The sequence below is a fragment of the Hyphopichia burtonii genome (assembly GCF_001661395.1).
Source record: "Hyphopichia burtonii NRRL Y-1933 unplaced genomic scaffold HYPBUscaffold_1, whole genome shotgun sequence".
NCBI lineage: Eukaryota > Fungi > Ascomycota > Pichiomycetes > Serinales > Debaryomycetaceae > Hyphopichia > Hyphopichia burtonii.
Window position 1 is genome coordinate 1,099,578 of NW_017963728.1, and position 16,329 is coordinate 1,115,906.

The following is a 16,329-nucleotide window of genomic DNA, read 5'->3' on the forward strand; positions in this document are numbered from 1 at the left end:
TATTTTGTTTCTTTGAAAGTAAGTCTATGGCAAGAAGAAGTAAAAGTTGACCTAAAAAAGTTGCAAAAAAAAAACAAAAATATGAAAACGAATAAAGTTGCCAATCAAAAATGTTGCTAATTAAAGAAGAAACACATCTTCATGAACGTCATAGGATAAAAGATGTGGGAAAGAAAAACAAACAAGAAAAAAGGAAAAACATAGAATAAAACATCACCATTAAACAACGAGTGCTGAATCATCATCACTATCTAAATCTCCAAGAATTGAATCAACATCAGCAGTGGCCATTTGTTTAGACAAAATTGATCCAGGAGTAGTAGAAACAGATTCTCCTCCGTTATTTATATTACCATTACCATTAGAATTACCGTTACCATTACTACCATGAGAACTTTGTGCGAAATTAGCCAGAGGCTTCTTCAAGATATTATTACCCTTATGTTCCATCATTATATCTTTAAGATCCGCAACTTTTGGCGAGTTGAAATATTTAGTTTCAAGAGTGAATATTGAGCCATTGGTAAAGTCACTCCCAATTGTAGTATTTGCATTATTCCCATTGAGCTTAGATGAAGGATATTGGTTATGGATTAAGCCGGAATGAATTGAAGTAATATCATTTGCATTACCTAAACCTAAACCATTTGAATGACTATGGTTTCTGGCTGATATATCAGATTCTGTGATATCTGCAGTCTCCGATGAAATCTCCGATGTTTCATCAATATTTAAATTATTAATATCAAGATGTGGTCTATCAGGACCTTTGAATTTAGCCATATCTAAAATTAATAATCTTTGAGGGTTTATCCATCTTGCAGTAAAAGGACTCAATGTAACAAATTCTTGTAATGATTTTTTATTGGAATTGAATTTCACTCCTCCATTTTCATCTTGATGACTATTGGAATTACCTCTGGTTAAAATTTCTTGATTTAGAGACTCATCATCTTCCAAGTCGCCAATCCATAAATTGTTCAATTGACGATATTGAATATCAATTAATAAATTAGAATAAAATTGGGATTTCAATGGATCTTGTTCAATTTGTTTTGAATATTGACTTCCTAAGAATTGAGTTGAATAATGCATAATAATATAAGCAATAGTGTCTTTGGTCTTAGAAACTTGTGAATATGATGATTGATTTAAAGATAATTGCCAATGATAGAAAAATGGTATAAAGTTACTAATAAAGTTAATACCTAAAATTGAAACCAAATTTTTTAAAGTGTCAACTAGAGAACGTGATAATTCAATACTAATCAAGTCATCCGATTTTTGATCGAAAAATCTGTTTATATGGACTAATAAATGATTGATAAAGTTTTCCCCATCGGAAATATATTGATTATAATCAGGAGATAAAAATTTTGAAGCATCAGGTAATGATTTTTCAGTACTGAGAACATCATTTGTTTTGAATTCATCATCAGCACTTATTAATTCATTATTAATGAAAAAACGGAATACTTTTAAATATTTGAGTTGGATTAAATTAATTTGATCGTTTGTCAATGAATATTTATCACCTTGTTTTAAAGAAGTAAATTCAGTAAGAGGTGACAATAATGCTAAACTGATTTCCCAATGTTCTAAATTAGCATGATTACGATTAATAGTACTTGATTTATCTTTTAAAATACCAAGGAAAATTGAAATATTTTCTAATAAAGTATCAACTAGTTTAGTTACTCTTTCAGCTTTGATATCATCCATAGTTAAGTCCAAAGAGTCGAGTAAAGAGTCAATTTTAATCAAGATTTCTTGAAGCGAATCGGGAACTTGATCATAATAATATATATGGCTTGATAAATTACAAATTGAATTGGAATAGATTAATGATAAAGTAGAGACTTCATCATCCGATAAATAATCGGCTTGGACTAAATGTAAATGGGATTGCAATAATAATAATTGTTGAATGACATCCGAAATGGACAAACCAATCATATTGACGTCAGAAGAAACCAAACCAAGAATATGACTTGAGTATTGTAATTGAACCTCATAATTTGATTTCTCTGAAGAAGCTTGATGAGTGATTGTTGAAAGCTTTGATAATAAAGTAGATAAAGTAACAAATCTTAATTGAACCGGGATCCAAGTTGTACACATTTCCAAAAAAGTTGATTTCCAATTTTGATCGTGAGTAGATTGAGTTTTAACCACGGCTTTTGTTGCTTCAGTGATTTGACTTGTTAATGAGGTATTGAACAACGTTCTTAAGCCTCTAAAAGATTCTTCATTCAAATCCGATAGAGTAACCGAATCATTTTCAAAATCCTCATCAATAATTTTATTAACTTGAGCAACACTTTTACCCAGAGTAGTTTTAGTCAAGATATGAGCTTTAGTATTATCGGCATCAGCGTCAACATTGACGTTACTATTTAGTCTTGATAATAAGTTTTTCTCTGAATTATTATGATGAATATTTTCAATTAAAATTGGAATGCATAAACCAATGAATTTTTTCAGAAGTTTTGAATTAAACCCTATACAACCGAAAACGTGTCTTGAAGCCATTAAAGCAATCATTTTCCATTCCAACTTATTTGGTCCTTCAACTTTCAGAGAAGATTCACCGGTTTGAATCAAAGACTCCGATAATTTAGTAAAAGAATCAACAAATTCTTGATCACCAGTAAATAACCCACCGTCCAACTTGGAACAGAATACTGCATAAGTAGAAAGACATGACCTAGATAATGATAAATCCTTAGTAGATAAGGCCGACAGTAAAATTGAACATACATGACTAGCGAAAACATTTAAATTATCATAACATTTTTCAATAAGCGCCAGTACAATACTCAAAGTGACTTGTAAGTTACCAGCACGAGATCTATAAGTATCCGATTGGGCCTTACGATCTAAGAAAATCATCACTTTTTCTAACTTTATTCGACGAGTTGATGCATAATACAAAAGATAACTAAGTTCTGACAGATTTGGCTTCTTATCAACACCTTTCCCTGGAGGATAACATTGTAAAATGAGTTTCTGATGCTTGGAATGGAATATCCTCATCTTAACTTGTTTTAATTCGATTATTTATTCTCTTACTATACTTATTTAATCGATCTTTCGCTTAACCGCCGCTTCAATTCTTAAGCAATTGTCAAGCACTAGGATCTCAATAAAACTGCCCGCTAGTATACCGCAATTTCCACTCCTGATATACCCCTATTTCAAGTGTATACAACGATGCAACTAAACAATTAAAAGGTGCTGTTAACTTTTAAGCGGTAACCGCTCTTATAAGCAACTCTCGATAGTTTTTCCAGTTTTTCTAGTGAGTTTTTGAGGTGTTGTTCCTTTGGTCTTTGTTTTTTTTTTTTTTTTTGTTTTTTTATTGAATTTTTTTTTGTTTTGAGTGGAGATTGCGATTACTCGAGCTTCTGATAATGGAAGCTTGAAGTTAAAAACAGTTGGAGTTTAACAGTTGGGGCGGGAAGGCAGAACAGTGAGTCGTGGTGGGAAGGCAGAACTTACAGGTTTACTGGGAAGTCTACGGATTGGTGGAGCCAATTGCACATGAATGCAAAGAGGGTATAGATGCGCAGAAGCGAGGTCTGTCGCTTGGGATTGAATGTGTTTTTGGCATGTTTGTTTACTCAGTTCGTGGGAGGTCTATTCAAGGGCCCGCTTGTAGAATTATAGGTTGACTTGTAGGTCCCTCTGGAGGGTTGTAGGACTTGTTAGCAGGCGATGAGGGACTAATTCGGGTCAAAAAAAAAAAAAAGATACTATCGAAAAAGAGGAATCTACGGCAGTAGCCAGAATTCAGCAAGATGCCACCGATATACGTTAAGGGAGGTGTATGGACAAACGTGGAGGATGAGATCTTGAAAGCAGCGGTGTCCAAATATGGACTAAACCAATGGGCAAGGGTTGCATCCCTTTTGAGTAAGAAATCTGCCAAACAAGCAAAGGCCAGATGGAGTGAATGGCTTAATCCGAATATAAATAAATCAGACTGGACCAGGGAAGACGACGAACGGTTGTTGAGTTTGGCCAAGCTCTTGCCCAACCAATGGCGTAGTATAGCTCCGTTATTGGGTCGGACGGCTACTCATTGTGTTGAAAGATATCAAAAGTTACTTGAAGACGCTTCGGGGGTTACTGATAAAAATGATTTGTCGCTAGCAGGTCCTGGGATTGAATCATTACCGGCAGCCGGGAATAATATTGGCGATGTCAATATAAACCCTGAATCCAAGCCCTCTCGTCCTGACTTAGAAGATATGGACGACGAGGACCGGGAAATGTTATCGGAAGCAAAAGCCCGTTTAGCCAATACCCAAGGGAAAAAGGCCAAAAGAAAAGCTCGTGAAAGAATGTTGGAGGAAAGTAAACGTATATCTTTACTACAGAAGAGGAGAGAGCTCAAGGCAGCTGGTATAAAAGTAAGTTTGGTATCTAAAAATAAACAAAAACGTAAAGAATTTGATTATAATGCTGATATTCCTCACGAACATACACCGCAAGCTGGTATTTACGATACTTCAGAGGAATCAAAGTTGAATGTTCGTGAAAGAGCCAAATTCGATAAATTGGTCAAGAACGACGGTATAAGTTTAAAAGAAGTGGATGATAAACATAAAAGAGAGAAAAATCAAGAATTAAAGGAAAAGAGAGATTGGGAAAAACGTCAAAAACAAGAATTAGAAGCTGCTGCAGAGATATTCAATCAAAATGAGGAAAGACTTTTGAAAAAACGTAAACTTGATCTACCGGAGGTAAATAAAGAAGTTTCACAACAGGACGATATAGATGATCGAATTTTGAATAAAACAAAAGAATTAATCTCTAAAACTAACCAAAAATCAACTCTTTTGTTGAATAACGATTCACCCCAATCGGTATCTTCAAATAAACCTTCCAAACCAAAGGCATCTAATTCTAAATTAAAGAAATCATTACGTGATTTCATTCAGTCGAGTTTGAAAACGTTACCTGCACCGAGAAACAAACCCTCGGTGATTGTTCCTTCTTTTGACCCTCTGGAAGAACCGGTCATTGAAGAAACTCAAATATTGGATGTTGACTCGAGATACGAAGACGAAGGCGAAAGATTAAGAAACTTGGAGATTTCTCGTCAAGTTGATGAAATCAAACTGCAACTTCGAAGATCTCTGGCCATCCAGAAAAATTTAAGCGTGCCTCATCCATCACAAATACAACATGAACTAACCTCATCTTCACTACTCGATAGATTGATCCATAAAGAATTGATCGACCTCGTCAATTCTGACTATACTAAATATGAAGATAGTTCTTACCCATCTAATTTGATACCGGATCTTGACGAAATCTCTTATGATCAAGTTCAGGCCGAAATTAAGGAAGAATTAGAAAAGCCCAAGCCATCACATAAGGTTTCGCCTCTCTTAGATAATTATTCGCTCCCTCGAGATTTCGAAACTGCTGAAACAGTAATCAGTACTTTACATTCACTCCATACAACAAATCAGAAATTGCTTTCCCAACTTGATTTCTCGTCTTACGAAAGAAATGTCGACCAATTGGTGAGTGAAATCGTGTCGGACTCCCACGAATTAGCCCTGTCTGCTATCGATTATAATACTTACGCGTCCATTGCTGCCCAAGAGCAAAAAGCCATGGATGTTTGCTTACAGAGAAAACATTCTTTAGTTGATGACTTGGTTCAAGCAGAACAGCAAATACAGCACCGTGTAAGACTGCTCAAGAATGGTACTTTTTCAAGCTAATGATCCTACGACACCTTTATTTATAGATTAGAATTGTATATAAAGAAAGATTATAGTAATCAACAATATTCAAAAGCTCTTATAGTATTGTAAAGATGTACAACGGATATATAGACTGCGTAACGTTATCTTTTGGGCTCGCAATTATTAATGATTGGAAAAAGAAAAAGATTGTGATTCCAGTTTACATTTCAGCAAACTAGAATTAACACTCTTCAAATCAGTTTTCATGAACTAAAATAGATAACATGAACAGTAACTTGATTGATATCAAATTTCGTATTACCAATCCAATTGATATCTCTCAATGTTTGGCTGAAGTCATCAAAAGAGATTATTTCCAAGCTGCGAGTATATTTTCATCAGATTTGAATGAAATCGGTCAATTACGTCAGAAGGTCGAGTCATTGAAGGACCATGAAGTTAAGCCCGAAGGTGAATCCACTCTTATTCGATACTATGCTACCTTGGATACCCTCGAGAAAAAGTTCCCTGATGATCAGATTGAATTTCAATGGTATGGTACTTTAGGGTATAGTCCCATTGGGCCATATGGTTTAAGATCGATCGTATACGAGCAACTCAATGTCCTTTATCAATTGGGTAGCTTATTATCTCAGCTTGGAATCTCCCAGTCTCGACATACTGACGAAGGCTTGAAAAAATCATGCTTATACTTTCAACAAGCAGCCGGTTGTTTTCAATTACTAAATGATCAAGTCTTGAATAATACAGGTAAGTTGACCAACAATGGGGCCATAAGACTTCCAGAGGACTTTCTGCAGTCTACATTAGAGTTCTGCCAGTATTTAATGTTAGCACAGGCTCAAGAAGCTATTTGGCAAAAGGCCATTGGCAATCCTGATTTGAAAAATTCGGTAATTTCGAAGCTTTCTTACCAAACTTCTGAATATTATTCCATTGCAATGAAAAAGGGAATTGAATCTTCCACTATTAAACAAGATTGGATTAATCATACGACGGTGAAATACAATCATTTCAAGGCAGCTTCCCATCTTCGAACATCGTATATTTGTCAAGAAGCATTTAAGTATGGAGAGCAAGTTGCTCATTTAAAAGCTGCTTCAAATTATTGCGCAAATGGTATGAAATACCAGAGATACGTTGCTGAATTTGTTGTTGAGGATTTACAAGGGTTACAAGAAACGGTTACCACTCTTTTACGAACTGCCGAAAAAGATAACGACTTGATTTATTTGAAAGTAGTACCAGCTGAAAAAGATTTATCACCACATCAAGGAGTGTCTATGGTTAAATCATTAGTTCCTGATTTGAACCACCCGGTAAACATATTTGAAGAATTGATACCTTATGTAATAATTCAAATCTGTCAAGCATTTAGAGAAAGACAGGATAGTTATGTGAAGGATCAATTGATATTCCCTATCCAAGCATTGAGTAAAATGATTAACACATTTATTACTGAACGGGGACTACCAGCATCGATAGACTCAATTCAGAAACCCGATGGGCTACCTGAATCGATAATCCAGCATTCAAGAGAAATACTGAACCATGGAGGATTGGAAACAATTGATCATGAATTGAGCGAAATGAATCGATTGGGGATCATCTGCATTCAGATTTTACAAGGGTGCCAAGAACGATTGAAAAAGGACGCTGACGAAGATAACATATTAAGATCGGAAAAGGGAGAAAGATGGAATAGAAAGCCTTCACAAGTTGCCGCAGCTCCTTTAGTTGGCAGAATCAAGACTATGGGCGGCTACCTAAGTCAAGCTAAAACTGGTGATCAAGTCATTCTTCAAGAATATGAAGAGATTAAAGAACACCTCAAGATATATTGTTTGGGATATGATGAGTTGATTAAGTATATACCATCAACAAACTTTATTGAAATGAATCAAGAAGTAAATCTGATAATTTTGCAGTTAAGAGACTGTTTGGGAGAAATGGATATAAGTTTTGAAACAAGGAGTCAATTTATTCAAGGTTTAGAATTAAAGGCGAGAGATAATAATATCTTACCGATAATTTTAGAAAGTTACAAGAAGGACCGATCAAATTTTACCAATCTGGAAGGGTATATAGACCCAAAGTTGTTTGAGCCATTTTATGAGAAGCATTTGAAAATGTTTGAAGCTGATTTCAAGTATTTACAAGATGAAAAATCCAAGCAGAAAACCCTTGAAGATAAAATACATGTTTTAAACGAAAAATTCAAGGTGGCTATTGAGTACCATCAAATAAAATCCCAAGCTGATAGACAAACCATTTTACAAAGTTTAGAAAGAGCATACACCAAGTATTTACAGTTACTTTCTGATTTAAATGAAGGAACTCATTTTTACTCTGAATTAATCAAGAATGGTAATAACTTACTTCGAGAATGTGATGAGTATATCAACCAGAGAAGAATAGAGGGCCGCCAGCTAGAAGAGAAATTGAGCTACTCACTCGACTACACCGAGGGCCAGGACACGAACCAACTAAACGGATTAAGGGACGAAGTAAGTGGAACTTGGGACCCAAGTATGGGTGTAAAATTTAGTTAAATGGATGTTTTTTTTCATAGTGCGATATACCTGTAGGAACAAAAACCAAAAAAAAAAAAAAAAAAATTAGTGAAAAAGAGAATCCTGGATGAGCTAACCATGTTAAATGATATCGAGATACTTTAGATTTTTCAAGAACCGAATCATGACCAAACCAAAGAAGAACATTATAAGCATTATCGGGACCACCGGGGTCGGGAAGTCGCAATTCAGTATCGAGTTAGCCAAGAAGATCAATGGAGAAATCATTAATGCTGATTCGATGCAAGTTTATAAAGATTTACCAATAATAACGAATAAGCATCCGATTGAAGAACGAGAAGGGATAGCGCATCATGTCATGGACCATGTGAACTGGAACGAGGATTATTTCATTCATCGATTCAAGAAGGAAGCACAGGAGGCCATTGACGATATCCATTCAAGAGGCAAGGTTCCGATTGTTATTGGAGGGACTCATTATTACTTACAAAATCTTTTATTTAATAACAAGACGGTGGGGGAGAAAGAGCCCGAGAATAAAAGAAAATTGAGCCAAGATGAGTTGAAAGTATTGGACGGACCCGTTGAAGTATTATTTGAAACGTTGAATGAGATTGATCCCATAATTGGAAGAAAGTTCCATCCATCAGACCAGCGGAAGTTGAGGAGGGCATTAGAGATCTATTATACCACTGGCCAGCGGCCCAGCGACTTGTATAAGGAGCAGAAGCTCGACGAGTTGGAGGATTCGTCCTTGAAGTATAATACGTTATTTTTCTGGGTTTATTCTGATTATGAAGTTTTAAAAGAACGATTAGATGCCCGAGTGGATACGATGATGGAGCTTGGTGCAATTGCAGAAATCCGTCAGATGTACGAGTATTACCATCGTGAAAACTTGCAAAATTGTACCAGTGGGATTTGGCAAGTGATTGGATTTAAAGAATTTTTACCGTGGTTAGAAAAGGGACAAGCGGGAGATTTCGACGAAGGGATAGAGCGAATGAAGATCCGGACTCGGCAGTATGCCAAATCGCAAATCAAGTGGATCAAAAAGCTCTTAGCGGTTGAATTAAACAAAGAGTCTCGATTTGGCTATAAATACGGAGGCAAACTCTATTTACTAGATGCAACTAGCTTAGCAGAATGGTCGACTAAAGTTGCCGATATTGGCTCATCTATAGCTGGAGACTTCATAGCCAAGGGACCCACCAAAGTGCTGTATGCCCAAGCCCCGGAACATTTGATGAGTATTTTCCCTAACCAACATTTTTTGCAAAATTTCAAGAGTAATAAGACTCTTGAAGGGGTCAGTAATTGGCAGCACTTTGAGTGTGAGGTGTGCAAGGACAAGCACGGCCACCCCTTGGTGGCGGTTGGCGAAGACAACTTTGCCATTCACCTCAACAGCCGGAGACACAAGAAGGCCGTTGGCTACATGGAGAGAAAGCGGAAGCACGAAGAAATGGTTGAAAAATACAAGAAACCAAAAGTTTTGCAGCCCTAAACCTGCGGTTACCCGGATTGTTTTCACAGTTATTTTTTTTTCAGTTTTTTTTTTTTTCAGTTTTTTTTTTTTTTCACTCGTTTGTATAAAAACGAGCGGTTTTTCAGCGAAAAACCTAAATTTGTTCTTCTTCTTTACTGATACGCTTCCCATTCACTGCACCATTCTTTATCGTGAATGACTGGAGGGGAAAGGGAAGCAAGAAGAACTCGAACGACGACTCATACCAAGTACGCCGCAGCCCATGGTGTATTTGGATTCTGCGTCCTCGAAACATGGTTGTGAAAGACCTTTGTGAAAGCTTAACCTTTGTAAAAGTTTAAATATGAAGATACGACATAAAATAGTTAGATAAAATAGTAGCTCAATAGTAGCTAAATATGAAGACACGACATGCTATAAAAAATAGCTAATGATACGACAGCAGCGGAAATGTAGAAAAGGGCGGACGCTGAAAAATGCCATCGGAAGCCAAATTAAATTACTGCCATCAGAAATTACTGCCATCAGAAGCCAAATTAGATACTGCCATCAGAAGCCAAATTAGCCAACCGCTGCCTCACCAATGCATGCAGTATTAAAAGCGAATAAACGTATTCGATTGCTTAGGGCTTACACATTAAATATTCTAAATCGTAAGGCATTAAAAAATAGGAGAAAAAAGAAAAACACTGAGAGAACTGAACCCAAATTATAAACTAGTAAGAAGTTAATTTAATAAGAATAAGTTAATTTAATAAGAATAAATTAATTTAATAAGAATAAATTAATTTAATAAGAATAAATCAATTTAATAAGAATAAATCAATTTAATAAGAATAAATCAAATTAATAAGAATAAATCAATTTAAGAATAAATCAAATTAATAAGAATAATTAATTTAATAGAGATAAATCAAATTGATTTAATTTTTCTTCGATTTGTAATAGCTTAGTATCTAATAGGCAAATTGACCGATCTTGTTGTAATTGTAAATTATTCAAATCATGTTGAGAACACCAACCGCTCTCCATTAATCTTTTTTTAGTTAGTTCGAATATCTCAATGGTATTTTTTTTCGATTGTTTTAGATAATTTGAATAATTGAATAAGTCTTGGGGGATTAATAATTCATTGATGGAATTCACATTATCGTCTTCGATACTTTCGAAAAAACATTGTTCTAAATCACTCAAATTCTTCCTCAGTTGTTGTAAGTTTTCCGAGATGGTGATTATTGGACTATTGATTGGCGGAGTGGTGGGTGTGAGGTAACTATTTGTTCTAGATCGATTTTTCAAGCTTTCGATGGTGGATGTTGATGAAAACTCTTTTTCATCGGTTTGTAATGGACTGAGTATGGGTCTTTGTTGTTTCAAACTCAATTTTCTTATACCATTCTTGATGGTTTTTTTAATGGTGGAAGGAGTGGATGACGTATTACTAGTGATTCGATTCAATGAGGTATTACTTGATGATTTATTCAAGGTCACCGAATCATTAGTCGATGCATCTTCTATCGAGGGGAAATGAATTAAGTTATTTATACTGGGAGAGTCTAATTCATAAGTAGAGTATGACGGATTAGTGAAGAAATTCACTTGTTCTTGATTCAAATTCTTCAAATCAACACTGGAGCTCTTCAACGAGTTCGAATAAAAATCATCTTCTAATTCATCCGGTAATGGTGGAAGTAACACTTCTCCATTAACAGAACCCACTGGTAAGCTTCCGGTGGGCTCTTTTTCTTCAACAAGTATACCTAAGCCATTCATTATGGTGGTCCGTCCTACAAAAGCCAAAAGGCAAAAGCCCGGGAATATCTCGATATATATTGATACCAGTCCCAATCAACACACAAATTGAAAGTGAAAAATTAGCTTTTCGTACAGTAACACCAGAACAAACAAAAAAAAAAAAAAAAAGAAAAAAAGAAAGCATCGGTAAACCTTTATTTGTGTCTGAAATAAAGCCTATTCTGCGACTCATCACTTGTCTAATTTAGGTCAATGTTACCTGTAATATTGTTACCTGTAATATTACCTGTAATATTGTTACCTGTAATATTGTCACCTGTAGCATTAGTTACCAGTATTATTAGCGAGCGCACTACGATGTGAGAGGTATTATTCGTAGTCTGGCTGGGTCGCGGCACGCCCGAGTCTCGATCGCGGTCGGTGGCACTAAACGCACTGCACCTTTGCTGCGTACAATTAGCAGATCTAGACTAAGCTCTACAGAAGGTATATATAGAAGGCATCTCACAAGAGCCCTAATCCATGTACATTAAGCATAGGCTAATCCTATATCCAGTAACAATACTTGTCTGTACTTACTGTACTTATACTATACTGTACTTATACTATACTGTACTTATACTATACTGTACTTATACTATACTGTACTTATACTCTACTACTGTACTTATACTATACTATACTTATCCTCTACTACTGTACTATGCTATGCCTCGGATAGCGAGTTTATTTTGTAGTTCCAGTAGTTGGTGCGGATTGGGTCGTAGTGCTGCAACGACCTGTAGACTTGCACTGCTTTTGCCGGCTGGTATATTCTGGCTAGCATTTCTAGCGCATAGGAGCATTTTATTTTGTCAGCCTTGATGTCAGCAAGCTCTAGACAAAAGGGTTCCAATTGCTCGATTGGCTGGTGGTAATGTTTATATAGGCCCAATAAGTAATTCCAGCTCGATGGGTTTTGGGGTATTTGTCCAATTTTCTCCTTGACGTATTGGACTTCGTCTTGAAAAACTGGGTTCCCGTTACTCATTAGAAAAAAACGGTGAGTCCAGGCACTGTTATTTCTTATATCTATTTCAATACACTTGTTAACAAACTCAATCTCTTTGGCGTCTTGGTAGAGTTCAAATCTCTCTACCAACCATTTTCTATACAGCCACACATGGTGGTTTTTCAAGTCCTCTTCTAGCATGGCGTTCATCACCGGATACTCTCGGTGCGCAGGGTACGCTTGACTCTCACTGATTTTCTCAATTATCATTTGACGGTAGTTCCATATCTGATAGTTTTTTTCATTTTCCAATGCTATGGCTTCACACCAGTCCAACTCTTCTATCAAGCTCTTCTTCAAGTTAACCACAATGTTGTAGCGGTAGTTCCATAACGTGTAATGCGAGGCTAGTTTCTCGATCCCCCGTTCAACCAACGCCAATGCCCGCTCGCTATACTCTTTCTTCTTCATCATTGCGAGGAGGGTGCCCATTAACCGCTTGTATTCGTCGCTGTATAGGATCTGGCAGAGTTGCGGTGTTTCGTCGTTGAGCGACTCAACCCCAACGTCGTCGTAGTTGTATTCCATCTTGTCCTTGCAATGCTGGTCTGGCACAATGACCGGGTTTTATACAAATCAGTGGTTTCAAATGGGTTTTCCTGTTTGGCCTCTCGCAATGACATTTTTTTATTTAGATTTATTTTTTTTTTTGTTTTTTTTCTTTTTTGTTTTTTCACTAAACCTCCTTTTATCCCCAGGATGCCGGTACAATTGGGGAAAGCTCCCATATCTGATAAGGATTTGGTGATCGCGGCCATAGTGGGCTCTACGCTAACCTTTCTCCTCCTCACGTTCTTATACTACCCCAAAAAGTCCCAAGTGCCCCTCGCAGTAACCCTCTTTATTGCCACTAACATGCTATCCAGAGCTAAGATATTCGGCAGATTGTATGATAAACTCACTCAACCATCACTAAAACTCCCGTCATTACAAGGTGGGAACTATCACCGGTTTGCTCAGCTAAACCAACTGTCGCAAGTCGAACTCCTCACGGCTATTAAATCACTCCAGTCGTATGCAACAAACTCAAAAAAATCAAATGATCGAAGGAAAAAATTGTTCAAGTTAATGTCCTGGAGACAACAAAAACTATGCCAGGACGTCGGATACCTTCAGAAATTAAATAAAATCGATCAGTCAATTGCTTCAAATCAAAAAATCTTGAATAAAATCGCCGATTCCGCCATCGACGTCTACGGATTATCGTTCCGGGACTTTGATTTACTAAAAAACTCCTCGTCCTCAAACGTCTCTTCCTCCAATTACAGAGTTGTCGAGACTTTGGGCCACTACGTCAGGGACTGGAGCCTGTCCACGGAATTGTCGCCGTTACTTGCGTACATCAACTCGCAATTGTCCTCAGTAATCCCCCGGAATCACTCAAACACCTGCATTATCATCCCCGGATCCGGCTTGGGCAGATTGGCCCATGAAGTTGCAAAATCAAACGACTGGGGGGCAGTCCACGCTGTCGAGTATAGCGGATTAATGCATATTTGTAACGAGTTCATCTATAATAACAAATCCAATCTTGAATTGTTCCCGCATATTCACTCCTGCTCTAATTTCACTAGTACTAAATCTCAGTTCAGACCAATCGCCATCGATTCAAACGTAGCCAAACCGGCTAATCTTCATCTACACCATCAGGACTTCCGCTACTTTCAAATCCCCAATCTCGACCAATTCGATACCGTGGTCATAGTATCCGCCTTCTTTATCGATACCGCAGAAAACTTGATTGATTACTTTGATACAATTAACCACCTAACTACTCCGTCTCGTAATAACAAGAATTTGAAAAAAGGGTTTTGGATCAATATAGGCCCGCTAAAATACGGCAGCGCCGCTCAAGCTGAACTCAACTCGGAGGAAATTACAAAAATCCGAAAGAAAATCGGCTGGAATGATCTTCATCATGATGTCACCTTAAACAATAAAGAATCTCCTTTGGTTGGTTATATCACCGATAAAGACAGTTTGTGGCAAGGTTACTATGGTTTAACTAGATGGACTTCTGCTAGATGCGAAAATCATTAACTTATATATATATATATTTTTCTTATTTATTATACAAATCTATTTAGCAATATCAGTACCTTTATTAATTTGGATTTTCTTATCTTGACCTCCACTTATGATACCAATTTTTGCATCCCATTCAACATCAAATACCTTATCTTGACCTTTAGTAGCATTTTCTCTTGTTATGGTATATAATGAATTTTCTGCTCTAATATCCCATACTTTAACAGTTCCGTCATGAGATGCAGATGCAAACATATTATGATTATCGGGACATGCACTTAATCCAACAACAAAATTAGTATGTCCAACTAATTTTGATGATGTTTGTTCAGTTTTCCCGGCCTCAATTCTTGGATCATGTAAATTTATATGACGTGCTGATGATCCTGATGCTAATAAATTAACTTGGGGTAATTGCAATACACACAATAAAGAATATCCGGTGGTTCTAGTATCAACACATCTTGATGTAACTAAATCCCATGTTTTAATAGTATGATCTTGTGATACGGAATATCCAACACTATCATCTCTAATATCAAATATAGCTTGTTCAACTGGTTGAGAATGTCCTTCTAATATTGCCAATGGTGATCTACGTCTAATACTAGAATCTTTAACTGCCATTTTTCTTCTTTTCTTTGATGATGATGAAATAACATTAGAATCATATTGAAATGGTTCAATTGGAGTCATATCTTTATAAGTGGTTGACCAAACTCCAACACAATTATCATAACCTGCTGATAAAATACGACGCGTAGCTTGATTAACTGCTAATGAAACAACGGGTGCTTTATGTCCTTCCAAAATTGCTAATGTTCTACCTTCTTTTGGTTCATCTTCATCTTCAGAATCAGATTCATTATCTTCACCAGTTATATTATCATCATTTGGTGTTTTCCATAATCTAACTTGTCTATCATTACCAGCAGATACAACTCTAGTTGGTGATACCCAATCAACGGCTCTGATCGATCCAGAATGTCCAACAAATTGTCTTTCAACATTTCCTGACATATTATATGTTCTTACAATCCCATCATATGAACCAGAAAGTATTTTAGGGGATGTTATAGACATATTTGATGTTGTGACTGCTGCTGAATATGGATTAATACTACTAATTGAAGAAATCCAATCATCATTATTGAAGGATGCTAAAAATGAAGGTGGTAAAACTGCACGAGTGTATTCTAAATTTAAAAAGGCTTCACTTGATAAACCATTTTTGATTAAATAATCATCGATTGAAGTTCTTAACAAAACCCCGTCAATCAAAAAATCAAAGGGTATTGGCTTGGCTTCATCGCTTTCACCATTTTTCCCTAATAAATGATTAACAATTTCAGACAAACCATATCTTTTCAATGATATTGGAACAAATAATGGGGTATCCGACACTTGCAATGACTCATCTTCTTCCTTGGTGAAAAACTTGATTTTCACTTGAGATTTATCGTCAGACATGGTATATTTCTCTATTCTCTACCCTTGTTTAACCTTTCAAAGTAGTTGATCTTGTTTGAAAAAAAAAAAAAAAAACCGAAAAAATTATTCCTCATCTCCATCGCAAAATGCAGCCCTCTGTGCACGTGACCAGCTTCTCTCCCCATACAAAACACAACCACTAACTGTGAACTGCAATAAAGCAAGGTTGGCCATCAAATACTTGACGTGTATACTTGGATCGGCTTCCTTGTTTTCTTCTGCAAAGCAGAGCGGACATCTTTGAACTGCTACTTG

General features: G+C 36.3%; 9 protein-coding genes across 9 annotated transcripts; 4 read left to right on the forward strand and 5 right to left on the reverse strand.

Annotated features, from left to right (window-relative positions):
* Positions 1-99: 99 nt before the first annotated feature.
* Positions 100-3,291, reverse strand: HYPBUDRAFT_117241 (uncharacterized protein). Its single transcript, XM_020219177.1, has one exon. The coding sequence runs from the start codon at positions 3,034-3,036 to the stop codon at positions 220-222; it is 2,817 nt and encodes a 938-aa protein (XP_020078840.1). The 5' UTR covers positions 3,037-3,291; the 3' UTR covers positions 100-219.
* A 509-nt stretch (positions 3,292-3,800) lies between these two features.
* CEF1 (Cef1p) lies at positions 3,801-5,741 on the forward strand (the record flags this gene model as incomplete). Its single annotated transcript, XM_020218283.1, has 1 exon — positions 3,801-5,741. One exon carries the CDS (start codon positions 3,801-3,803, stop codon positions 5,739-5,741), a length of 1,941 nt encoding a protein of 646 aa, XP_020078841.1.
* Positions 5,742-5,955: 214 nt separating this feature from the next.
* On the forward strand, positions 5,956-8,297 carry RIM20 (Rim20p). The gene has a single exon (XM_020220470.1). The coding sequence runs from the start codon at positions 5,990-5,992 to the stop codon at positions 8,276-8,278; it is 2,289 nt and encodes a 762-aa protein (XP_020078842.1). The 5' UTR covers positions 5,956-5,989; the 3' UTR covers positions 8,279-8,297.
* Positions 8,298-8,379: 82 nt separating this feature from the next.
* HYPBUDRAFT_151393 (tRNA dimethylallyltransferase) lies at positions 8,380-9,828 on the forward strand. Its single transcript, XM_020220471.1, has one exon. The coding sequence runs from the start codon at positions 8,385-8,387 to the stop codon at positions 9,765-9,767; it is 1,383 nt and encodes a 460-aa protein (XP_020078843.1). The 5' UTR covers positions 8,380-8,384; the 3' UTR covers positions 9,768-9,828.
* On the reverse strand, positions 9,819-10,460 carry HYPBUDRAFT_151394 (uncharacterized protein). Its single transcript, XM_020220472.1, has one exon. The coding sequence runs from the start codon at positions 10,042-10,044 to the stop codon at positions 9,883-9,885; it is 162 nt and encodes a 53-aa protein (XP_020078844.1). The 5' UTR covers positions 10,045-10,460; the 3' UTR covers positions 9,819-9,882.
* A 183-nt stretch (positions 10,461-10,643) lies between these two features.
* HYPBUDRAFT_9112 (uncharacterized protein) lies at positions 10,644-11,681 on the reverse strand (the record flags this gene model as incomplete). The annotated part of the gene is made up of 1 exon (XM_020223873.1): positions 10,644-11,681. Exon 1 carries the CDS (start codon positions 11,520-11,522, stop codon positions 10,644-10,646), a length of 879 nt encoding a protein of 292 aa, XP_020078845.1. The 5' UTR covers positions 11,523-11,681.
* Positions 11,682-12,036: 355 nt separating this feature from the next.
* RAM2 (bifunctional protein farnesyltransferase/protein geranylgeranyltransferase) lies at positions 12,037-13,214 on the reverse strand. Its single transcript, XM_020220473.1, has one exon. The coding sequence runs from the start codon at positions 13,081-13,083 to the stop codon at positions 12,211-12,213; it is 873 nt and encodes a 290-aa protein (XP_020078846.1). The 5' UTR covers positions 13,084-13,214; the 3' UTR covers positions 12,037-12,210.
* A 40-nt stretch (positions 13,215-13,254) lies between these two features.
* HYPBUDRAFT_154787 (uncharacterized protein) lies at positions 13,255-14,595 on the forward strand (the record flags this gene model as incomplete). Its single annotated transcript, XM_020222063.1, has 2 exons — positions 13,255-13,314; positions 13,369-14,595. 2 exons carry the CDS (start codon positions 13,255-13,257, stop codon positions 14,593-14,595), a joined length of 1,287 nt encoding a protein of 428 aa, XP_020078847.1.
* A 39-nt stretch (positions 14,596-14,634) lies between these two features.
* YTM1 (Ytm1p) lies at positions 14,635-16,086 on the reverse strand (the record flags this gene model as incomplete). The annotated part of the gene is made up of 1 exon (XM_020219472.1): positions 14,635-16,086. The coding sequence occupies exon 1, from the start codon at positions 16,051-16,053 to the stop codon at positions 14,635-14,637; it is 1,419 nt and encodes a 472-aa protein (XP_020078848.1). The 5' UTR covers positions 16,054-16,086.
* Positions 16,087-16,329: the final 243 nt, after the last annotated feature.